The following is a 25,630-nucleotide window of genomic DNA, read 5'->3' as shown; positions in this document are numbered from 1 at the left end:
AAGAGTGTTGGATGATCTTTTTTGTTCTCGGGGGGGTATTTAGAATACTACCTCATTTCTGCCCAGTTGGCTTTTGTTTTGAACTTGAGGAAATAAGGAGTCTTTGCATCCCATATGTCTCAACAGCATAGTGTGTAAAATGTGGAAAAGAGAACTGCAGTTTTCCAAGAAGCGTCAAACCCCAAATTCTTCGCCTAAGTGAAGCACTGAGGTTTGTCGGATTCTTTGCGATGCTGTGCATCTACGGTCTCCAGGAGTTTTTCTGGGACTCTGAATCCATGGATTGAAATAGTTTAGGGTCCTGGGTGTTATTCTGAAGGCTTTTGTTTCTGGGTGTTTTCAAAATGGCAGTGTACTATTCTAGTACGTTGTTTGTAGTTAATCAGATAGTGTCCCCACATAACATCATGCTTTGTGTCTTTCGTGGTTTAGCATATTCACAGGGTGATGGTCTTTCTCTCCGCAGTACATGCCGCTTGAAGGCTTCAGCGCAGGTTGTGTCTGTCCTGCTTGTGCCCTGGCCCTTTGCGGCAGTATGTTCCAGGGCTGGTGTTCTGACTGGGGCGGGGGCCGACAGCCCTGCCGCTGGTGTGGGCCCCGTGCTATTTACACTGCAGGCTGGGACAGGGCATGGAAGTGACATCACTGCATCGGCATGCCTTTGCTTAAGGGAGAGACCCCTGGCAAGTGGAGCTGGGAAATCCTGGGCCTCTTGCAGTTTGCTGAGCTAATTAAAGTAGCATTCGTCACTGGAGCTGCTCGTTCCGGCCAGCTCGGATTCACACAGCTCACTCGGGAGATTTCATTTCTAGTGACGTGACTGCGTAGGTATATGGCAGAGGGATGGGAGGTCGGGCACCTCAAGCAGGTATCTGAATGTAAAGATGCTTTAAAAATTACACTCGTAAGCTGAAATCCCTTGTCTTGTCCTGTGCAGTCTGGTGCAGCGTGGTTTTTTTCAGGCAAATTGCTATTGGCACTGGGAGAGCAACACTAACTACCAAGAGGTGTTTTTGAGTTTTCAGTACGCGAGGCGGATGTATTTGTCTGACTTGACAAATCTGTTCTCTGCACAGCATGTTTCAGACTAAAATGCATGCATTTGGGTAGTTTTACATGGTTTGGTAGTTTTTTTCCCCCCAACCATTCTAAGAAATCAAGGTTTATTTAAGGATTTGGAAGCTTATTTGCTTGTTTCTCCCGTGACAATCCGTTATGATGCAGATTGGTTTAGTGTTGGCTCACTGTTCTTGCCTGCTGTATAAGTCCTGCTTCTCAGCCCCTGGTCTTGGGCATTCCTGTCCGGTTTGTGATCCAAGTTAAGTATCTGTGGGGGGGGAGGTGGCAAAATGGAGTCAAATTGCCCGCAGTCCTTGCTACAACGCATTATTAATTTTTGTAATCAGTTATGTGAATTTGTCTGGATTGAGAATTAACCTCTTGCCATTATAGCACATCATTCCAAGTGATGATTCATGTGAGTGGTGTGTTAATGGGTGTCTTGAGCTCCTTTCCGAGAAACTCGTTTTATTTGGGTGTGTAGCGGTGAACTGGGCACATTCTTCATGGTTTCAGCTGGTTGAGCGCATTAAGAATCTGAGGAATACATTCCTTTTTTCCCCACCCTGCATGTTTCCCTCTTTTACAATAATCTGCAAAGTAGTTTTTTTATTAACTGCGCCTTGTGTGGGCGCTGTTAACATACACTTGACAACCCATGCCAAGTGATTGTATGAGATTTGCCTGCTCCTGTGGGATGTGAGGGGCACTGTCCAGTACCAGTGAGGAGAAGCAGGTGGGGCTCGGCTGATCTTCCTTTCTTTGGAGGCACCTGACGCTACAGTATGGGACAGTACTTGGCGTGCTTCAATTGTATTCACAACTCTGTGCGTGGCTAGGGGAATATCTGTGCTGGCTTATGCAGATTCAAACGGTTTATTATGGGCTGTTTCTCTGTCAAAATAAAAGAAATGGAATAAATGGCTTTAGTTTTTTTACACTCGTGGTATATGGACAGAATTAACAGTGAAGTGTCTGACTGCGTGGTCAGTTTTGACGCAGCCCTGAGGGTATTATGAGCAGTCTGATGTGGTTGTTGTGCGCTTCTGCACTGGGCTGTTATGATCTCTCTTGAAGAAATGTCCCATCTTCTGAGAATTCTTGCGTCTCTGGGATCTGTTGGAGCTCAGGGTTCTGCTAGAGCACGTACTTCAGCACTGCTCTCTGTTCCTAGTAGTCAGTCATGTCTGTGCCACTGGAATCAGTTGGAAGCTCTTTCTGGGAAAATTCCTCTTGGTATCTTTTTTTTTTTCCATAAGAACTCTTGTAGTTTCAAATTAGCTGCTTTTGTAACAACCTATTAAAAGAGTTAAGATAACTGGGAATAAAAGGGGCATGGGCAGTGTCTTTTCAGAACTGAAGCCTTTTCTGAACGTGACCACCCCTGTGTGGTTATTGTTCATAGACTGGATGAGGCATCTGATGGCAGGGGTGTGGAATCAGCCCGTCACAGTACCGTTCCTGTGACCAGAGAACACTCTGTTCAGACACCGCACTTAATCATCCGGCTTGTTCCAAAGAACAGAAAGCCTGCTAGTTTGTTTGAGCTTGAAACCATGTGCAGTTTTCAACACTAAAGGCCCTCCGCAGTCTGGAAAAGAGGTGAAGCTCATTGTGCTGCAGTTTTTAGCGACTAGGAGCTGCCTTTCAGTGGTTTAGATTAAGCTTCATTTTTTTGTTGATAGCAGAAGCGTTTTGCATTTGAGGTTTGTCTCTGCAGTATGGCTGCAAATGAGGTTCTGGTAACAAAAGCTGGCAAGTTACACAGCAATCGATAGGGGTTTCTGTGCAAGAAAAATTGTATTGGTGGGTTTATGTATTGGTTATTGTAAATCTTTGATCGGATCACCAAAATGTATTGGCAGATGCAATGCTTTGCAAATGCTTTTGGTTTTTGTCCCATTGTTTCTCTGTCTGTTATTAGGGCTGCTGTTCAGGAAAACTAAGGCTGTTTTAAGTCTGCCAACAGAACTGTAACCCTGAGAGCAATAAATGCTTCAGGCAGCGCTTGGAAATAAAGATTTTAAAGTTCAGGGTTTTGAAAGGCCCAATACAATATACATGAATAATTTGTAGCAATAATAAAATGTTCGTACCACTTTTATAATCTGAAAGTTTATAGCTTTATTTCATGAAAAAAAAAGTGCTGTTGGCATTTCATCAAGCAGTTGCAGATGATTAAAAACCTATAAAAATAAGGAATTCTTTACACAATGTATGAAATATCACAGCACTACAGTTTCTTTGGTGCAGAGCCAGACATGCTGAATTTTAACCTTGAGAATAAAACTAGATTTAAAAAAAAAAGGATTTAGGGTGTCAACCCTGTCAGTCAAATTGGCGTTCCTGCTGTGGGCAGAGCTCAGTTCAGGTGTATGTTGTTGTGTGTCGGCCCGGAAGAGGTGTCTTACGGTGCTCTGGAAGTGGCGGTGATCCACTCTCTCAACTCTCGAGGGAGCAGGTTGTGCAAGCTCAGCGCGTGTGCTCCGGCGGTTCACAGGAACAGTTCAGAAGGCTTGTGAATGTTTACAGAGAAAGACTTCCCCTTTTATCTAGTCCCCGTGCATCTGGCTCGTTCTGGCCTGTCAAGCGGCCTCCTCTCCCAGCAGCTCTCTGGCCACACGCGCAGCGGTCCGGCCCTGCCGGGGCGGAAGTGGAGAGCTCGGGCCGATTCATTGGAGCAGACCGCACGGTTCAGCGGGGGAGGCAGGAAGAGGGAGACTGCGGCGGCGCACACGCGCTGAGGAGTGCAGCCGAGCGCCAGGGTGTTAAAGGACGAATGCCCCCGCTGCAGTGAAACGTGCTGTTCTGCGTCTGCTTTGATCCTTTTGCCACGCGAGCTGCGTCTCCGAGATTTGAAGGCTTGTCCTCCTGGTGGCCTTTCGCTGTTTTCAGTCACGAGGGGTCCCTGTTCGCAGTCCGGCACAGAGCTTGAACAGCACGGGCTCTGGTTGTCTGCGCCCCTCAAGGGTGACGTCCTTTCCCCTCTGTGAGAGACAGAGGGCAGCACCCCAGTGCCAGCTTGCAGGACAGCTCCGGAACGAAAGCTCGTCTCGTCGGGTTTAAGGGCCTTCTTTTCCTCTTTGCTTCTGGGAAGTCTGCAGGTGCTTAAAGAACAATGCATAGTCGGAGGCCATGAGGACATGCTGGTGTCACAGGTTGCATTCCAGATTGCCTGACGTTGAGCTTTCCAGCAGAGTCGCGTTTTGCTTATTTGCATTTCACAGGCAATGAGGAGAAAAACCGAATTCTGCACAGACTCGCTTGGGGATTCCTCCTCCACTAATCTCCTTCAACTGGCATTTTTTTAATATGCTGCTGCCTGCAGAGATCATTGAAAACCTTTCTTTTTTTGTTTGGCTTTTCTTACAAGTGAACAAAAGGAATTCGTAACTGGGGTATAAGTTCATAGAATATCCTGTTCTACTTGCCGGTGCTCTTTACAGTGGAAGCAAGCCCTCGGTGCATACGACAGCTCGATTACGCTTTTAAAAATGTGCTTCCCAGCTGTTCAGAGGCCATGTCAAGAAGGGCAGTTGGTGACTGAGCCATCACCTGATGTCACTTGTAATGAACTGTCTGCTCTGCTGTGTAACACATCTAAATGCGTAGGACTGATTGTACTCTAGGTTTTTTGGCTGTTTCTGTATTAGCATAAGAGAATTGCTTTTCTTTTAAAGCTTTGCTTTAACCTTGGCATCAATTTATTGTGGAGTATAAAATCTTAAGACTGGGATAGAAATTGGCATTTTGTTTTGCAAATTCTTTGCAGACTTTGAAGACTCCGTTTGGTCTATAGAGTGACCTCAAGTTGATGTCTGGGGTGTTCTCAGTCCATTAGCAGGTTGGATCATCTGTGTGGTGGAGGTGCCTTTGGTGTGGTTCCAAATGGGACTCATTTGCCTCTCCTGTTCTATCGTTTTTGTTCGGAACCTTCTCAAGGTATCCCCATCCTGAGGGCATATACAGCGTCAAACTAACGAACCTTAGGCTCCGACAGAAGGAAGTGTCTGAAAGAACTGTCCTACATGCTTCGGCTGGCTGTTGAAATCTTCCTGATCCTTCTTCTGTGGAGCAAGAGGCCACATTCCTCTGCAAAGTCATGTTTGAGTTATTGATATCGGGGCCTGTTGCTACAGTGTGTTCTTGCCTACTGTGTGAGGTTCTGTTGTGTAGTGTTTCCCCTCGCTTACAGAGGGGGTATCATTTTTAATCGGTAAAATACAACTTTCATGCTAGTATTTTGTGATTGTAATTGAAAGGTGTAGTTTTTACACAAACTCTGCAGATGTCTATTGTACTTTGCATGTCCTGAGAAAACGGCACAAATAAGAATCCCAGTGTACATGTACATATGGCAAAAACTCCTCTCTCTCTTTTTACCTTAGCCATTCATTATCGTAATCATAAAGCATTCCCTTTTTTCCCCAGAGTCTCATGAAGTGGTCATTTTAGCAGAGAAACCTCAAAAATTTTGGCTCCGTTGAACTCTGATCCTGGACTTGGTTTTGAAGAATTTTCTATGAGTCTGTCAGCTGCCAAAAACACTTGTTTACAGAATTGAGTTTACATCTGCTGTTTGAGCTGTGCAGATCTTTTGTCCTTGGGGGACTTGTGTGTGTAAGGAGGGGGGTTTACAGTTTTAAGCTGGTCATGTGCCAACAAAACTTGTTGACATTCTCTTAAAAGGAAAACAAAGACCCCCCCCCCACACACACACTAAAGAGGTGGCCAGAGAATCCATAACAGAAAAGATTACTGTTAATATTCCGTCTTTTGATGTGTTTGATATGTTGTGTTTACGTTCTGGAGTTTCCCCACAAGTTACCTGCTTTGGTTTGTAACTTGTTCTGTCTGACCTTAATGTTAAACTCAAAACCAGGAGCAATGTCTGCGCACTCTCAATGCAGGGCTGATTGGCTTCCGAGCTCTGGAAGAAAACGTACTCAAGGCAGTCGGCTTTGACAAACAGCCTCCAGCTTACAGTGGCTTTAACAAGCTCTGCATTCCCTGGAAGGAGGTTTTCCAAGAAGGCAGTTCTTCTCAATGAGCTGCCTTACAGCTAGTTTTGCCTTGTAGGAATGAAAGCAGAGTATGGGCACTGCTGTCTAAACACTTCACGTTTGCTTTCCAACCAATGCAGTTGTTTTGTTTGTCCTTATCTTCAGTTTCAGTGTCAGATCATTCAAAGAGACTATTCCACAGTGACATGTACCTGTCCTGCTGCAGAGACTGGTTTGCTACCATTATTTTGCTCTTGCTTTTCTTGTGTTTGTGCGGCTTCTTCTTAGTATTAAGTTGGAGTAATTTTTTTTTTAAAGAGTTGGGCTATATAAAACCGCAGAATGTGCATTAGCTACCGTAGGGCTCAGATATTGTAAGCCAAATATAGGTAAAGCTTTCAAATGGCCTGTGAGCACATTTAATTTATAACGGACGTGTGGTTTTGGAAAACTTCCGAAAAAGATCAGATTTCCTCCAGACTGCAGCCCCCTTTCCTTCGAGTATCCTGGTCAGTTTTTCAAAGCTTACCTCATTCCTACTAACTTTGAGCCAGACGGCACACCAAGGGAATGCTCCCAGGAATGATTCGGCCTTTTTTTTTTAGTCTAGGTAGAGTTCCTGCTCTATACGCCTCTATATACGCCTGCCGTTGAGAGCAGTGAGAGTTCTGTCATTTGAAGTGATAGAGTGACTCTACGGTGTAGGCAGGGGTGTTTCTGCAGCTCTGTGTGCGACATCTTTGGATAGAGGCGCAGTTTCTAACAGTGTATCTCACGCAGGAGTCTGGGTACGAGCGAGGCGCTTGTGGACGTCTGCTAAACACTGACCTTTGCTATTCATAGACGAGCTACATGCTTAGCTGAATCTGTTCTGTAATTAAATTCTACATCTTTATGGTATTTTCTTTCTGTATATTTGTTTAACGTATGGTTGATTTTAGGGAAAGGTGAGAACTTTGTTACGATGGACTCAGCTTGCCATGCAAAAACGTAAACAGTAACACAGAGGAACGCCGACACTTGCCTGAATTTTATTCTCTGGCTTAATACTCTGTACTGCAACTATAGATAAATATTCACCTCAAAGCTGTTGCAGAGCAGGAGTGCTGTTTTCTGTGCTTCTCCTGCTGGCCATGGCTGTGTCTGCTGTGGACACTGAACGCTTCAGATGAATCAGTATTCTCTTTCCAATTAGCGCTCTCGACAGAGCATTAACGAGGCTGGAGCTGAGGACTTGTTTATAAAGTGGACTTGTAGTCTTGTATTCTGATCATGGTTTACAAAGATTTATTCAAATCCCCTCCTGCACCTCAGTTTGTTTTATATGTGGTTTTTTATTTCCGTGCTTCTCCTAGTTTTTTTTGTGGAATTTTTTGAGATCCTCACTGCTGAGCCCCTTTGCTTGAGAGAGGAAGTTATAACAACACTGTAACCCTGGGGGATTTGCATGCCCTGATGACTGATCGCTTGCCGCTGTGTTTTTCTGTGTCTGTTTTGTCTTGGTGTGCGTTTTGTTTTAGTTTTTGAGGCTGGGACAAAAGGAATTGCTGCATCCTGAATGTAGAGGTTGACCCTGCCTGTTTGTGTGTTTCCTCCACAGCGAACACCTGTCCTGCGCCTTCACTTTCTTTCTGCACGGAGACAGCAACGTGTGCACCAGTGTGGAGATCAATCAGCACCAGCCCATCTACCACCTCAGCGAGGGCCACCTCACCCTGGCGCAGCAGTCCAACAGCCCCTTCCAAGGTCAGTCAGCTGGCGCCAAGACAAGCCGGATAACTCATGTGGCAGTTCGTCTTGGAGTTAATAACCGTACCAGAAGGCAGCAGTATGGAAAAAGCTGTCCGTTCCCCATTTGTCCTACTTCATGCTTTTTAATGTGTGTATATATAATGTATAATGTAACAAGTAATGGGTTTATTCCATGCTGAAAACACAAGTGTTTTCTTTCTTCTACAAAAACAAAATACTCGACCCCTGAAACTCAGATGGGCACAGGAATGTGTCTGCATTGTGGTACTGAAAAAATTCCTTTGCAGATGAATACAAGAAAAGTGAGAGCTAAGGGCTTTGGATGTTGCAGGGTTTTCAGTGCATAGTACTCTAACAAAGCGTTTTATAAATCTGCCTTTTATAAATCTGCCTTTTTCTACAGCAGTCAGAAGTAGTTAAAACAACCAGACAGAGAGAATAAATTATGCAACAAATTAAATGCATGTAGATACCCATAATTTTAGATGAATGTCTGAAATGCAATGTAATGACTTTGTAATTTTGCTTTAGGAAAACAAGTGGTTATAGAAACGTCTCAAGCTGTGTTTTTTTTCTTCCCACTCTGTTTCATTCTAAACTAGGCTGCTGTGATTGTGATCCACTCTAGTATGGTTCGCACTGTGCCCCTTTCTTAAGAAAGCCGCATAGCCAAGTCACATCTCTGCAGGGATGCATTTGTGTGACTCACACCAAACTTTCCTGCATCAGAATTCCTATATGAGTATTTGGGGTGGAAGCTCTTAGGACCTTTTCCAGCAATATTCTGGCTTATTACTTTTCACTGTTTGTGTTCTAGTTTAGGGGGTTGGCACTTTATAGATGCAATTGTTTTTTTTGGTTTCCAGCTGTAGATAAATAGCCCAGTAACGGATCTCATTTCTCTGCAAAATGTATTTTTCCTGCAGGGCGAATGATGCCATTATCCTTCCCCTTTATTGTTGCTTATCGGTGATTGTATTCCACTTCAAATGTTTTCCTGCTCAGATCGTGCGTGTTGCCAGCCCTCGATAAATACTGCGCGAATAGGTCTCATGAAACTGTGCAGGGCAATGCTATGCATGTAAATAGTTTGTCTAAGCTGTTTTTTAGTATGAAGCAGTGTATCGATGTGTTGCTGGGACTGGAGGCTGAGACCCGAGTTAAATGGCTAGTAATGACTTGATTTTTAATGGCTATTTAGGTTAATGTTATAAACCTTTAAGACCAGAGTAGGACTGTCTGTTTTGCAGATCAGTAAAATCTATTGGCTGAAAGGCAGACATCCCACAACGGATTAAAGAAGTATCTATGGCACATGTTCATGGTTACATACAGTGCACGGTCACAGTATATAAAGTGGTCAGAACGATATTATGCGTGCAGGTGTGCTTTTTGGCAGTTGTTTCTTGGCTTTGCTTCCAGATGTATCTAAAAAAGATCAGCAAGGAAAATCACAGAGCAGTAAATTAGATCACATTGCTTGAATGTCATCACATCCTTCTCTGTATGAAAAAAGTGAAAAATATTCCTGTTTAAAGATGTGAATGCTAGTGTAGATAAGACAGTTGCGTGTGGGTTATGCTTTTCCTAAATCTTTTTTTTTTTACAGAGCTTTTAAAAAATCAGCCTAAAAATAGCACATTAGAGCACCAACTATAACCATTATGTTAAAATGTTCACGCAGCAACCCTATCAGATAAATACAGTAAATACCAGGAAGGTCTGTTTCTGTGCCCTAGGGATGACTGGCTTAAAAGCAAGTAAGAAAAAAAAATTGGTCTCATGATTGTAAAGACCATTTTTGGTATGCCTTGTGTGGTGTAAGTTATGAGGCATATAGCTCTTTTTTTCTGGAAATGACCCCATAAAACGCAGTGCAGATGTAATGAACTCATAGCTCATTTAGCCTGTCGTTTGTATTTGATATGCTGTGTAGAGCTGAATTTCCATATTTGCATTGCATGAATTTGATTGTTGCCTGGCTTGGTGTTTTGAAAAGCAATTGCACAAGATAAAATGATTCCTGCCTTTAATTAATGTTAATGTGATTGCGCCAACCATTTATTGGAATGTGGTCTGCTTATGGCATAGCTGTGCTTAGCAATGCAAATGACAGACCCCACAGGTGGTGAATACTGGGGTACTCTCCTGTTCATCAGTTTTATTATGTTCAGCATTTTTAAATGATTGGTTTAATACAGATCTAGAATGTGTTAAGGTAATGTACTTTGAGAAGGTTGCCAGCATGGTGTATTTAACAATTTCTCCTTTGACTTCTTGTCTTTGTTTGCCTAAGAGAACTGACCTTGACCTAGCATGTAGGAGAGTGCTTTGCTTTAGTGACAAAGAAGTAGAAACATACAGGATTATAATGGCGTTTGCTGAGAACTGAAGGCAGGAAAAAGAAAACGGGCCTGTTCTCCAGCCTGTTTTATTAGTGGTCTATAGCCGCAGTGATCTCATCACGCTGGGGTCTTGAATGGTTCTGACAAGTAAACAGCAGCAGCATGGCTGGGCACATTGTTCCCCTCATCCCTTGCTCTGTAGAGATCGGCTCAGGTTTGCTGTCCGGTCCTGCTGTGTCTGTTGAGCCTGAGGTAGCTGGGGCTTAGTTAATCCCCCTTTCAAAAACCTTGGGTAAATCTTCCCGAAGAATTATTTGTCCTAGCAGGAAGAAACTTTTAGCATTTTCTGAGCATGTGAATAACACAGAGCAGCCTTTCCACTTTTGCTTTCCTGTGACCACACAGTGGAGTTTACAAGCCTTGAGAATAAAAAGGAAGGCGGTGAAGAGCTGGCAATACCACACCTAAACAGCTGCATGAGTGGGTTGCTGTGTTTTAAGTCGTCCCTTTTTGTGATAATTGAAGGGCCCCTGATAGGCACAAAAACAACTTTCTTCAGGTATCTTCTCCACTTTGTTTTTGTGCTCGACATTTTTTCATCTTCTGTTTCTGTAGTGAGAGGTTGCAGTGAGAATTGTAACAACCGACCACATTGTATGACTGGGCCAGTTAAAACTTAGTATAGCACATGAGCATGGCTGTACTTTTATATACACTATATATATATATGATCACTCAGATACAGATTCATCTTTAGTTGTGTGTCTATATTATTATTTCTGTTTCTAGAGATCCCAGCCCCCAGCTGTAGTTGTAGTGTTGTGAATCAAAGCAAGAGGATCAGTAGCTTCTCTCCCAAATGCATTCCCTTCATTTTTACCACACCAGATATCCAATTTAAAAAAAAAACACTTCATAGATTCCAAGTGAATTATTTCTCCCTATTTTAAAACTGACAACATAATCCTGGTGGATGCTCAGTGTATTGTGCTTGAGCTGGTAATAGATGAGCAATAAGAAAATTAACTTTCTTCTGGCTTAAGGTCTGGGGTCTTGTCAGGATGATGGTGATTTGTGCACGGTAACTCCTTTATCCCTGGGGGATTCTTTTAACAGGGAATACCGTACAATACAGGGATCATTTACAGGCAGACAGAGCTTTCCGCTTTTCTTGGCTGGCGTACCCCCTAGGAATGAGGAAAATGAAAGAAGAATATGGTGCTTTGATTCTCTCCTTATTTTTATGAATCTTAGCCTGGAAGCACAGACACAGCATGTTAAACAGAGCCATGAAGACTAATGCTGATTTTCTAGGTTCGTTTTTGGTCAGCCCACCGAGGGGTTATAGATCAATAACATAGGCTAGGAATTGGGCTTTTAGCATTGTAATAGCAGCGACAGATAGGTGTGGAGGCCTCTTACAGAGCCGGAGGAAAACAATCCCTATGATTAATTTTTTTTTAATCACATCCCTTTTGAATGCCCTGCAGTGATCTGTGTTCTGCGGAGGTCTGCAGTGTTATTTCCTGTGATCAGACTGTTTTCTATAAGTGTTTCAGAAGGCTGTTTAATTTAAAGGTCAATGGTAGTTAGAAGCACATTCCTAAAACGTAAATCTCAGAAAGCTTTTGGTATGCTCTCATCTGGACAGTCCTATTTTAAGTCTTGGTAATTCCTGCCATCCCATCTTTTTTTTGTAATGTCTTGTAAGATCTGCATACTGTACTTCACTCCTGCAAAGCCCACCAAAGAAATGTATGCTGATTGAGGCCAGAGCTGAGGGCGACACCGCTAGGGGGGGGTTGAACTGTGGCAGTGGCTGTTGCCTTATCTTCGTGTCTGCTGACGTTTGTTTGTTTTTTTATGTGTGTCGCTCTGGTTTCCAGTAATTCTGAGTCCGTTTGGTTTGAATGGGACCCTGACTGGCCAGTCGTTCAAGCTGTCGGACCCCCCCACTCAGAAGCTGATCGAGGAATGGAAGCAGTTCTACCCCATCAGCCCCAGTTCCAAGGAGAGCTCCGAGGACAAGCCGGATGACATGGACTGGGAGGACGACTCCCTGGCGGCGGTGGAAGTCCTCGTGGGTAAGAGACGGGCTAGGTGTGGGCGACGTGGCCAGCAGGTCTCCCTGTGCTTGTAATGATCCCCAGAACGTATGATTTGCAGCATATTTTTGTCATTTCCCTGCATGTTTTTGCATAGATCAACTGTTAAAAACCTACCTGAGTCATTCTCTGTAACTGTTCATTTTAAATCCTGACAAATGTTTTACACAGATGATTACTGTTGGTCAAGGAGATGGACCAGTTTTTAATCTAAGAGATGTTAATAGAGGGCCATTAAGGGGAGGTCGGTATGTTTTAGTACCACTAATGCAATAAGAAGGCAAAGGTATCCAAGACCATTTTAATGATTTATCTCTGTAACTTGTTCATACATGGTTGTCTGTCAGTGGGCAAAGAATATTTGATTTATTTGACTGCAGTTGTGCTTGAGCTGAAGATGCTGAAACCCACATTTTCTTCTGTTGCAGCTGGAGTTAGAATGGTCTACCCTGCCTGTCTGGTGTTGGTTCCTCAGTCAGACATCCCTGCCGTGACCCCTGTGGGGTCCTCCCACTGCACAGCTGTCTATTCGGGTGTCCACCAAGTGCCTGCTTCCACACGAGACCCCGCAATCTCGTCTGTGACCCTCACTCCACCCACCTCTCCCGAGGAAGCCCAGACAAGTAGGCCTTTCTTCACTAACTGTTCCAGCTGTCATAGAGTTTACTTTCCAGGTAGCTGACCATTATCGACAGTGTAACAAAAAAGTGATGCTCCAGTAGGCAGACTGGTCAGACAGGTTTTTTCCTGAAAATTCTTATTGAAGCTCAGATTTCTCTTCTCTCTGCACAGGAGGTTTACTTCAAATACTACACGTTGCCTGAGATAGGGGCACCCCTATGGATGGTGCTGTTGCTGTATCAATTTCCCATTTTTTACACGTTTTTTTTTAATCTTGCAGTGGATTCCCAGTCAGCCCAGAAGTGGGTGAAGTTTTCCTCCGTTTCCGATGGCTTCAGCACGGACAGCACCAGTCACCATGGTGGCAAAATCCCACGCAAGCTGGCCAGCCAGGTGGTGGACAGGGTGTGGCAGGAGTGCAATATCAACCGAGCTCAGAACAAGTACGTTACAGACTCGCTGCCCTCTTATTCTCTGTGGTTTCCATGACACCATTATGTAATTCTTGGGGAAACATTCCTCCCTCAAAGTTTTTTTTTAGAAGTTTGAAATCTCCTCCCATTATTTGAAACTGTGCTCATGGCTAGACCACCTTTACTGCATGGGCAGGAATGAGGGTCCACCCAACAGAAACATTCATCTTTTGACATGGTGCAAACTCTCCATGCCTTACCAGGAGAATTGGCACCAGCTGGAGAAGCAGTTCTCTTCTCATTGACTTGAAACGTACAGGAACATTGCTAGTTACTGGAATTGCATTTTGCCCAGAACTGAGACACCTGTGGCTGACTAATTCCCATCACAGTGCCAATTGTGTGTCCATTTGGGAAATCGCATTCATAGCTGGCTCTTGACGTGGATCGGTTTCAAACCAATAACATCTGCGTCAGAGGGAATCCCCTGCGCTTTGACTGAGCACAGTTCCTGAAGGAGCCCAGTGGTCTGCTCTTAATGGCTTCAGGTGGCTATCGTAAAGATAATAATTGGTAATTGATAAAGATGGTAATTCGTCCGGACTGATCATTTTCATTATGTTTCAGGCGGAAATTCTCTGCCACTACAAATGGTACCTGTGAAGAAGAATCGACTGACAAAGCTGGATCCTGGGATTTTGTTGACCCAACACAGAGGTCAAACTGCAACTGTTCAAGGTATGACTCAGAGCAGAGGAGCCTTGTGAAATGTGAAAATGATCGAATTAAGCACAGGTGGTGCATGTGTGTTGTCCCGTAAACCTTAGTAAAGAAATAAGTTAGTGTTTAAAGTCATGTTGAGAAGTTGGCCGACTTGAAGCTTTTCTTGAGAATCATTGCTGTTTCGACGTGGTGTCGATGGTGGCATGCAGCTTGGCGCTCGTCTCAAAAGTAGCAGGTTAGAGCCGACGTCTTCTCGATTTAGTGTGTTGTACCCCTCGTTTCTCAGAAGTGCCATTTGTGCCAGGCTGGTGTGGGTGAAGCTTGGGGAGAGTGAGGCACTGTGGAATGAGGAACTTTCTGAAAGAAAAATGGCGGCGGTGACAAACAGTGGTGTAGACTGGAATGTTTTGTAGCAGGCTCAGCAGATTTGCGCTGCCGCGATGCAGAATCGAGTGCAGTTGCTCTGGAGTGTGCGACATGCGTTGCTGCTGACTGACAACTTGAGAGACATGAGAATGTGGAAGCGTTCCACATTCAGTGCACAGGCAATCTGCCAGCTGGGCTGTGCCATTAAACCTCTCCAGGCATATACTCAACAGCTTTGTTAGGGGAATGTATATTGGGTACAGCTATGAGCTGAAGATAGGGCAGTACACTGGCTGTTTAATGGGGATGGCTCAAATAATTCTCCCTGTCTTTTGATTCATTGGGACATTGTAGGGTTAGCCCTGGGAAAGGCCCTCACTGTCTCCCATCTTACACTGTTACACTTGCATTAAAGCAGTTTCTTAAAGCAGACGGTCATGTACATTGTATTAGTCACTGGAGTGTAGACTGAGAATCATACATCGGGAAGTAAAACAAAAGTCAGGCTTTGATATACCACATTAAATAAGTTAATGCATACAAAGTACCTTTACTCTATGCATGTGCATCCTCAAGTTAGTTTTGGGAAAAAAAATGATTTTCTCTTCTGCTTCAAAAAAAGGTGCGAGAGTTTTATGTCCATGTTTTGTAAAAACTGTGCTCTTTTTCCCTGGGGCAAACTCTTTTGTTCATTGTCAACGGGGATCTCAAATTATATAGTTAAATTGAAAAGGGATCCCTTTACAAAAGCCTCCAATTAAAATAGAGGCTGAAGCCTGCCTCTCACATGTGACTGTACCTGCTGTTCCCCCTTGTAGGACCCTGGTAAAAGAGCTATTTGCTCACTCCCATTCTGCCACAGATAGGCAGCTGATTGCTTCCTAATCCACTGAAGTAGTTAGCAGGACAAAAGTCTTCTGCGTCTAAGCAGGGGGAGCTTAGCTTGTAACCCTTTCACACACTGTGGCTGAGCATCAGGATTTACACACATTTGCTCAACTAAAAAAATTGCCTCGAGACTAATATAATAAGCGAGATGTATGGATTCTTGACATAACGGCTGCTTTCTATGTGTGTTACATGGTTATTTCAACATCTTAACAGAATCATGAATGGAGAGGGATAAAGAATTATTTGGAATTTTGCCCCTTGATACCGATTTTTTTCAGCAAAGACAGTTTCCATAAAATCCGTGCCTTAGCTAGCAGATTGGTTTGTCATTATGAAGCCATTTTTTCACTCCATGAACCCCACCGTCTTTGCTGCTTTACACTGGTGCCTTATGAGCAACTGTGAGGGGCCGATTTAATTCTTTGATTCTATTAAATCAGCAGGGAATGCATTGAAATTTCACAACAGTGAAGATGAATGTGAACAAAGAAACAGCCCTTTATTTTCTAGAGATTTATAAAGGAATTTGAAAAGACCTTACTGTGTGGTTTATATCATTGGTAGGGTGGGCTTCCTGTACAGGTTAAAAGCCATAATGGGACTCTGGGATCAGTTTGGCATTGGAACATTACTGTACAGAGGACCAGAAACAGAGTGGCAAGGACTTTTTTGCAGGGCTTAAGGAGAGATTTGTGGACTGTATGAGCAGGAGACCCAGGGGTGATAAATATATTAAAATAAGCAGTAAACGTTTTTCACAATTGGTACATCGTCCATCTAATGCAGATCATGAGGATTCAGCTGTTTGAGGTTGTCTAGGTGTGTGGCTCAATGATTAAAGGATTAACATCTGCATTCCTGAAGATTGCCAAAAGGCCATACACATGACCAGCGTTTTTTTGCACTGTATCCCAAAAATATTTGAAGCACTCTCCCACAGAACTTGGGAGAAAAAAGTTGGTGCAGTTGACAAAGGAAAACAGGCTGCTGGATCAGTGAAATTTCCCAACACAGCACCACACACTGACTGAGACCTGCCCACAGGAGCAGCAGTTTCCAATGGCCGCAGTATGACCAGTTCTTGGACTGTTAGTGTTGCCATACGGCGCCTGACAAGGGGAAAGTTTCTAGAGAAGAATAATGCTTTTGAGATGGGGAGTGTAAGAAAAATTCATGTCTTTGTTTCCCTCAGGCATAAAAACTTGAAGCAGAGAGCTGGCAGTACCCCAGGACAGCCGCAGGCAGCTGGCCAGCCCCCCCAGCCTCCCCCCAAGCACAAGGCGGTGGAGAAACCCGAGAAGGGCGAGAAGCAGCAGAAGAGGCCTCTCACCCCCTTCCACCACCGCACCTCTGTCTGCGAGGACGTGTCCATGGAGCCCGACGCCACCGGCCAGCGGCTGGGCATGAGGGCGCAGGACGGGCCGGGCCGCTTCTCCGGCCTGCGGCCCGCCGACGTGGTCGCCGCCGCCAAGACCCCCCAGCTCCACGGCCCCCCCGAGATCGCCGGCTCGCCCCCTCCCCCACCGCTGAGCCCCCACCCCTGCGAGCGGGGCGAGGAAGGGGGCGAGCCCCTGAAGAACCCCGCCACCCCGCACAGCCAACACTTCTACCAGCCCGCCCCCGAGCCCTGCCTGGTCCCCCAGAAACCTGCCGAGGACCCCCGCCTTGACCCCCTGGCCCAGCCCTTCCCCCCGGCCTACTCCGAGGCGATGGAGCCCACTGTGTACGTCGGGGCGGCTGTCAGCCCCGACGAGGATAATGCCCACGCTCCCTGGAAGTTCTTCATCCTGCCGAGGAAGAAGGACTCGGATTTCGCGCCACCCCAGCTACCCGGAGACAAACTGCGGGACGACCTGCCAGGAACAGGAAGTCAGGAGAGCGTCGTGTCGGTCACAGAGTGAGTACACTGCCCTTCCACAGCTCGACCAGCCCCCCCACAACCCCCCATTCCCCTCCCGGCCGGCAGCTTCAGCAGCACCTGGAGCACAAGGGGCAGCAGGGCAGTATGGTTCTCAGATGCCTGCAAAGAGGCGGTGCAGTTATTCATTTGTCAGATTTGTTTCTGTTGGATCCGGGATGGATTGTTTTGTAGTCTTGTTAAATATTAAAATGTCATGCCGCTCCTAATTCTGCAGTCACCATGGGTAGTGGTGTGCGGACAGGCAAAACATGAGTGACCATGGTTGTCCAAATTTCACTGATGTGATTTAACAAGGTCAGTTGTTTTATTCCTGCGGCTTCAGGAATGGATGTAGAGGTTTCGCCCTGTTACTACTGTTTCCATATTGTTAATCAGACTCATCAGTGCAGATTAAACATGAGTATACCCCATGAGTGGCACTGAGTAACTTAAGACAAGGTTTCAGCCCCTGGAGTCCAGCCCCTGATTTCAAGAGAGAGCACCCCAGAGAGAAGGCTGTGGGGTACAGTTTGTTGTTCGCTGTATTCTGGGGAGTGCTTAGCACGCATGGCACCTTGTTCTAAAGTGTATCCCAGCATGTTGTAGCGGCGTTTCAACAAGCTGGCGATTGAAATCCAGGTAATTTGGTTGTTTTGGAAAATGGTGGCAGCCCAGGTGCTTCGGAAAAATCTTCGATTCTTCCGATTGGAATTACTGAAGGGTTATGTAGTTTTTCCAGGACCTAACTGGGCTGTTCTAATATGCGCTAATCCTTTGGCTGGCATTTTGAAAGCCCTTTAATCCTCGGAAGGGCTGCCCTGCATTTCCTTTGAACGTGAATCCCAGAGTGCGGCTTGCAGGGAATTTCTTCCTGGTGTCCATACAGCCTCCTCGTTGGGGTACACCTCACAGAAACAGGAAAAACCCGTGTCCGCATTGATCCCCGAGACTCTTTGAGGGTGTTTGGCCAAAACAGTGGGGCATCTCAGGCTGTCGTGTGAAGAACATTTACATTTTTTGGAAAGCACCGTTCATTATTTCTGAGATGGGCCGGTATCCCATCCAGGATGTATGCTACCTTGAGCCCTTAGCTAGCTGGGACCGGCTCCCTCGCGACCCTGAATTGGGTTATGCGATTTAAATGGATGTTTATTTTTTTTTCACCATCAGTTTCACTATGAAACACAAAGCTGAATTCCTTTTTTAAAAATACCATCCACATTCTTAAACCTGTTTACAGAAATGGACAGCTGGTAGGCGTCTTTCTGACATTAATGAAATGCTCAAATTTCAACGTGGGTCTTAAAGCAGACGCAAGACACTGAATTTGGTTGTGATGTGCCACAAGATAAGATGTGATCGCATTGATTATGAGGCTGCTCCAAAGTTTGTACTTGTCGGAGCTGTCTGCCATTTGTCATACAGAGGCCCACAGTGCCTACAGCTGTGCTGGCATCAGTGGCAGGATTTGTGTTGCTCGAACAGGACGGCACACTTGCCAAGTGTAGGATGCCCTGGCTGAATCAAGCCTCCCGAGACTGGGAGTCCCTGATCATACTCTGTAATGATAAAGCCCAGACTCAAACCACAACCTGAACTGCAGCTGCAGACCCACACTAAAAATAAAAATACCTTTACCAGTCAACTGTCGAGTTATGTAGGAGCCCCTTATTTTTTTTTTCTGAATTTCCTGAAAGAGCAGACTAATGGAAATGTTTCCGCACAGGAATTTCCCGATAAATGCTTGCATTTTGCAGAGCACAGCCTGTTCTAGTATTTAGCTCACAAGTATAATCATCTGCCTTCTGCAGGCTGCAGCACACAATTGTAACTGGATGTGCAGAAGAATGTTAGAAATGTGAATGCCTTTGTGCCTAGGGGCAAAATCGTGTTTAAAAAAGAGCAGATTGAAATCAATACTGTCGCCATCAAGGGAAATGGACCGCAAGTGTGATTTTTAAAAAAATATATGAAAAATACACATGTAAGACATTAAAAAGAGATTGTTTCCTAAATTTTAACTCATTACCTGGGCAGTCTGCTGCTCATTTTACAGTTGGCACTTTAAGAAATCCATGGATTGTGAAATGTTGTCCCCACACGGCCTCTTAAATTTCCTTTTGCGATTAATGTATTTTATTATTTTACATTTACTCTTTACTGAAGCATAAAGTTTGACTATTTCAGTCACTTAAGAATTCAAGGATCTCTTTTGGTTCCTCTCAGGAATGTGCTGTTAGATTATTTGTGGAAAAAAACATTTTCTTATGTTTCATAAGCTGAGAAATCTGTAACCCTGTGTATGTTTTTAAAAAATACATTTGGGAGTTTGTTCTGTTGATCTGAATGCTTTTGAAATAGGGTGCATCCCAGCAGTATTTTTTCTAGACAGATTGTGTCCTGTGGATTTTAAAGAAGGAAAAGAGATTGCCGGCATCCTGTATTCATAATTTTGCAGTGCCTCCGTTCCCTGTATTTCACCCAAAGGGCACATTTTCCAGCCATTCCAGATTTGAAACAAGTTTGCAATCAAGCCTTCTGGAATAATAAGCAAAATACTCACCAAAGTGATAAATGTGGCAGATTGCTTGCAGAATGGGGGGCTGAATTTAAACTGAAGCCCTTGTGTATAATTTGCCTCTGAGATATGAAAAGCCACTTCTTGTCCACGGTCAAATGTATTTGTTGCTGTGAGGTTTGCCTCTTAACAATATTGTACCTTTTTAATACAAAGAGGCATAGGGTTTTGGATTGCTTTTCCCTAATCGGAGACCTAGTGAAAGGCGGTGTGTGTCCGTCGTGTTAAAAAGTAGGACGTGAGGCGTCCGTGCTCCGGGTCTTCCCGGCCTCCTGTGTCCCTGGCGATGACGCCGCCTTGCCGTGTGGGTTTGCAGGTTGATGGCCACCTCCAAGAACCCCCTGAAAGTGTCGGAAGGGCTGGTGCAGATGTACATCCAAAGGAGGACCCAGTACCTGTCGGCCGCCATCTCCGACTCCGACCACGAGCCCGAGCTGGACCCCTACGCCTTCGTGGACGGGGACGTGGAGTTCTCCTTCCGGGACAAGAAGGACAAGCAGGGCGGGGAGAGGGAGGCCGGCAAGAAACACAAGGTGCGTGAGCGTCTGCCAGCGCCTGGCGCGCCCGGGGGAAGCCCGCTCGGACAGGGCCATTGTCAGTTTCCTGCAACCCGTTTTTATCTTTCTTTCCATTTCGCCGTTTGAAACGCAGGATTTATTTTTAACCCTGTTCCTCCTTTTGCTTTGAAGTGTGAACCTTTTTTTTTTCCCCCTTCCCTTCCCTGGGTAAAAATGTGAAATCTTCCTAAGACCTGGAGGCTGCCGGTCTGAAACAGTAGGGGGAACTGCCCCTTTTCTGAAAGCAGTGCAAAACGGGATCAAAACTAATTGTAAATTTCCATTTTCAGAGCTTGGCGGGCAGAACTGGCTTGCTTGTAAATAACAGTAGTGCCAGTCCTCAGCAGTGCTAGAATTGCTGAATTAGCCCTGAAATAAAATGATACCTCATGCGTTGAAGTGTTCCCTTTGAATTGCACTCACTTCAGTCTCCTCTTTATAGCTTCTGGTTTTACCACGCGGCTCCTCTTGGCTGTGCAGCTCAGTTTCTTCTGAGCAGATGCCCAGGACTGTGCGGGAGTCGGTTGTGCTCTCACGCAGTGCATCCCCAGAGCAGAATGCTGAGTTTTGAGTTTTTGTGTTTACAGGAGAACCAGCACAGTCTATTCATAGCTTCTCTGCCAGCTCCAGTTACACTCCGCGCTGCAGTGTGACAGTCCTTTGGTCAGGGCAATTGTTGAGCTTTCCTGCAAATTGGCCTCATTTCCTTTGAGATATTTATCGAGAGGATTTGTGGAAACGGGCTCCGAACATGCACACTTCACAAGTGACCCATGCCTGGAAACAATGCTTTCATTTAGCGTGCGTGTTCTGAGGGTGGGGAGGGCTGCTTAAGACTGCCTGGAAAAATACACGAGCCCCAGCGGAATTACAGTTGCTAATTAAACATTTGGACATAGTGTTGTTTGCTGAGCTCAAAATTAGACACTTATGCGCAAGAGAGAATCCTTTGCACAAATTAACCTCTGCAAAACAGTGATTTTGTTGCAACTAAAGTACTGTTCCATAACACTGTCCTAAAGTCATAAATCCTGATAATTCAATTGAAAGCATATTGTGTAGAACTGTTAGTTGCCAGTAGCAACTTTATTTTACCACGAAAGAATGAGGTTTCACAAACAAAAAGGTTTAGTTATCAGTGTGGAAATGAACCCTCTACTTTATCTGCCAGTATTTTTAATATATCTTCTATTACATAACTCTCTACACAGAAGTATATTCTGGGCAAAATAAAAAAAGTGGAAAGTAAAAGTGATCCCTTAAACCTGACTGCTCCCGCATCAGCTTTTAAACTCCCAGCGGTTGAGAGCCGTTCCCCCAGCCTGCGTTTCTGCGGGCGGAGTGAGGCGGTGCGTGGCGAGTGTGTCCCAGCGGGCGGCGTGTGGGGACGGCGTGCTGATCTGCCTGTCCCCGCTTGTGTTGCAGGCGGACGACGGCTCCAACGGCGGCCCGGTCCCCGCGGAGGGCGAGGACGCGATGTCGCTGTTCAGCCCCTCTGCCAAGACAGGTGAGGGGAGGAGGCAGGAGGCGCTGGGCAGGGTGCCATCTCTGAGCGGGTGAAGCCCTTGAAACACCGGAGGAGTTTCTGATCGACAAAGAGCCGTGAATACATGCAGATGTGTTTATTTTCCCCCAAACCTTTGTTAAAGTGTAACGTACCAAGCCTACAAGCGTGGACGCTGTTTAATAATATCAAGATTTCCCTGCGCTGTTGTGGTGCTTCTCATGTTTATCTTTCAATATTGGTCCCCCCCCTCCCCCCCCCAGAGAAGGTTGTGTAATATCAAGACGGGTGAATGCTGCGTGTTTTGCAAATACTTAAGGAGATTCAAGCCCCCTTGATTTCTTTTTTTAAAAGACGCCCAGCGTTCGGCCGCCCATAATCGCACTGCATCCACCAGCCTGATGCACGAGAATGACCTGGCTGTCTCCATCAATGACCTGGACAATCTCTTCAACTCCGACGAAGACGAGCTTGCGGTAAGCGAGCTGCCAGGAGGAGAACTGTTAACCATAATAAATATGCCATTAGCTGGAATAGAAACAGGGGCTTGCTGCCAGGCTTTATGAATGTCAGCGTCTAAGCTTTTCTGTGACCCTTAACTGGTGCCCTGAAACAACAGTTTAATACTGCTTTAGCTGTATAAAAATCAAAAAAAGGTTTTGCCAGCTGTTGCTTAGACAAGTTTCTAAGTAATTTTTTTTAATGTGTCTTGAGTTTCCATACCGACGACTGATGAGGTGGTTTTCGCTGCTTGTTTTTGACATCTGTTCCTGGCTGAAGATTCTTCATGCACTGTGATGTTGTTACTATAACAAAGTTAATGTTTGGGGTTGACATGTTAAAAAGATTGATGTTTTTTCACAGCCTGGTGCCAGACGTGCTGTTAATGGGACAGATGAGAAATTTGGCAATAAGGAGGCAAAGCCAGCATCGCTTGACCAACTCTCTTGCATAAGTAAGTGCAGTTTCTCATTTTTCATAGCCATGAATCAACTCCTTTCACATTGTTGCCATATTCTTAGGTACCTCAGAATAGTGTTTTTAAAATCGGGTATTTCTGTCACAGGTGTGTAGGTGTAGACAGGTGTAGGAATGGAAAATGTCTGAATAAGTTATAAGTAGTGAAAAGAATCGAGAGGTCAGTAGTAATGTGACTGACAGGGTTACTTACCATAAATATCACTGGAAGTTAATACAAAGCCTGTGAAATAGCTTCTCAGGTCGCCACCTAGTGGACTGAATGGAAGGTTACATTTTCTCTGATTCTAGATCTCTTGTAAAAGTGACCTTAGCCTCCACATTTGCCATATTTTCTAACATTAGCTAGTGTGGGGTGCAGATACAAAAATGGGGTCCTTCAAGCTCAGAAGATCGCTGTTCAAATGTCCTGAATCCAGCCATTTGTTTCCAAAGAACTCATGAAGAGTAGCCTTTTCACTTGCATCCAGATTCTAACCCTTACCAAGAACAGTTCGCATTGTGGTTGAAGAACATTACACCTGTGTTCCTTTTTTCATTTTTATGTCTTCCTTAAAGTGAAAAGCATGTTCGCTTGGGCGTGCTGCTGCAGATGTTCAGTGCCCTGGCTCTGTCCGTATAGCTGAGGTGACTAGAGGAGTGTTCGCCTCCTTGAGCTGCTTATTCCCAGCTCGAGCAGTTCTAGGTTCTTGGAACCAGCTCTGTATAAACTTTATAGCTTATCCTTTTTATCTGGAGCATTTCTTACTTGCAGTTTCTTTTCTAATGCTTAACGCATTGGAAAAGCCCATGATTCTCGCCATACCCTCCTGATTTGGAGTCGGCTAGTTTTTTCAAATCCTGGGATGCAGCTGCGACGCCCCTCCATCCCAGGCTGGGATGAGTGTGGAGGTGCAGGCAGACTCCTCCGTCTCTCTCATCTTGACAGCCCCAGATCAGACGAGACGGTAATGCTGCTGTCAGAGCTGTCTCAGTCCTGCGCTGGAGACAAAAGCACATCAGCACTGAGCGCCCCAGGAACAATTTGTTTCCGATCCTGCGGATTGTGTGCCATCTTTGCAGTCCTTCTCCCTTCCTGGAGGCCTGTTTGAGCAGCAGGTCTCTCCTTGGCAGGTTTTGTTCATTCGCACCCCCCGCCCTCCTTCTTTGCAATGCAGGCTCTGCCGATCTGCACCAGATGTTTCCAACACCTCCCTCGCTGGAGCAGCACATCATGGGCTACTCCCCGATGAACATGAACAGCAAGGAGTACGGCAGCTTGGACAACGCCTCCGGCATGACGGTGCTGGATGGCAGTTCCGTGCTGGGAGGCCAGTTCAAAATCGAGGTGGAAGAAGGCTTCTGCAGTCCCAAGCCATCAGAAATCAAGGTAATCCAGTCCAAGTCTTCGCTCGGATTTAGGATGGAGCTGATTGTTTTTTAACGCTTTTCTCCAAAAATATATCTTCTCAAACCAGCGTAAAAAAAGCAAGTCGATGCGATCAAACCCTTGCTAGGTTTTCCTGTCAAGCTTAAGGTTCACTAGTGATGTTCACAGCTTATGCTTGACCGCATCCCAGGTGTTTGTACGTCTAAAGTGTCCCGGCTCTTTTTCAAGCTCTTTGAGCGGCTCAAACTCCGGTACCGGGAGCAGTTTGTGTTGAATTTCTGCACACCTTTGCTTATTTAAGATGAATGTAAAGAAGATCATTTTGTAAAGAAAGACAACATTACTGCAAATGACAAGTTGGCTGCTGTTCGTAACCCCTGTCTTTCCCCCCTTGTCTGGCTTCAGGATTTCTCCTTCGTGTACAAGCCAGAAGGGTGCCAGGCATTTGTTGGCTGTTCAATGTTTGCTCCCCTGAAGACCCTGCCCAGCCAGTGTCTGCCACCCATAAAGCTGCCTGAGGAGTGCCTGTACCGGCCCAGCTGGACTGTGGGAAAGCTGGAGCTGCTCAACCCGGTGCCGGCCCTCACCTTCCTCAATAAAGACGGGTAATTCTCCTCTCCGGCATCCTCTGCCTCTCTTTCGTCTGGAGGTGCACCAGAAATTGAGAGCGGGTTCTTGCTACTGCATTGTTGTAGCACTGTTCTTAAAGCCTCCATAGCCAATGGGGATTTCAAATTCATTTCCAAAAGATTTTCTCCGCAAGAAGATAGAAATTAAAAAAATATATATTTTACGATGAAACCTTCCTGGTAGCCGCAATGCAATTAAGATATTTATTCTCTAAAAAAAACTCTGAGCCTTGGTTTGAGCTGGGATGCTGAAAGAAAGGCATGTAATATAAATGAAACCAGATCTAATGAAGGCATAACATATCTGTTTTAGAGATGGCAGTGTGATCTGATTCACCTAGGTTTTTTCTCACAGAGATTGGAGCCTTTGATTTAATTTAAACAGGCAAAGCAGGAGATACTTCAGGTGTTATAGCTCTAGTGTTGATGTAATTCTGCTTCCTGATTTCAGTTTAAAATCGGTTTCTCACAGTTGGTGGTAAATGTAAATGAGCTGTATTCTGAAGGGGGAGTTTCGCTTTCGAGGCCTCTCCTGTGATTCGTGCATGAGTTTCAGCTCTTCATATAGCGTCGGTTTCAGCAGGTGGCATTCTCAATCATTATTTTTCACATTTGTCTCCCTGTGAAGATGCCAGTTTTGATTGCTTCTTTCAAACCTAGTGGATTTAGCCTCTTAAATTTTTTATAAGAGCATTTAAAAGGGGCTGGGTTTTGGAGGGGTGCTACATTTCCTTAAATAGAACTGTAGTAAGAAGTCTGTTTTGGCGAGCTGTTTGCAGTGTGCTTAACTTGCTGGTAAATTCACAGGCAATAAACCTGTCGCTGGAATCCTGTTTA

At 45.1% G+C, this 25,630-nt stretch overlaps 1 protein-coding gene across 1 annotated transcript in view; it reads left to right on the top strand.

The window, feature by feature from the left end:
- med13a (mediator complex subunit 13a) overlaps nt 1-25,630 on the top strand; it is a 66,705-nt gene that overhangs the window by 29,984 nt on the left and 11,091 nt on the right. The window contains exons 4-15 of the mRNA XM_015367314.2: nt 7,663-7,808; nt 12,046-12,243; nt 12,693-12,887; nt 13,166-13,328; nt 13,926-14,036; nt 16,471-17,175; nt 20,073-20,289; nt 21,739-21,820; nt 22,172-22,293; nt 22,682-22,772; nt 23,953-24,164; nt 24,570-24,769. Coding sequence (XP_015222800.2) covers nt 7,663-7,808; nt 12,046-12,243; nt 12,693-12,887; nt 13,166-13,328; nt 13,926-14,036; nt 16,471-17,175; nt 20,073-20,289; nt 21,739-21,820; nt 22,172-22,293; nt 22,682-22,772; nt 23,953-24,164; nt 24,570-24,769 — 2,442 coding nt within the window. The remainder of the gene's footprint in view (nt 1-7,662; nt 7,809-12,045; nt 12,244-12,692; nt 12,888-13,165; nt 13,329-13,925; nt 14,037-16,470; nt 17,176-20,072; nt 20,290-21,738; nt 21,821-22,171; nt 22,294-22,681; nt 22,773-23,952; nt 24,165-24,569; nt 24,770-25,630) is intronic.

Source organism: Lepisosteus oculatus, chromosome 26 (assembly GCF_040954835.1).
Source record: "Lepisosteus oculatus isolate fLepOcu1 chromosome 26, fLepOcu1.hap2, whole genome shotgun sequence".
NCBI classification, from domain to species: Eukaryota; Metazoa; Chordata; class Actinopteri; order Semionotiformes; family Lepisosteidae; genus Lepisosteus; species Lepisosteus oculatus.
This window is presented reverse-complemented; position numbering and strand designations above follow the sequence as displayed.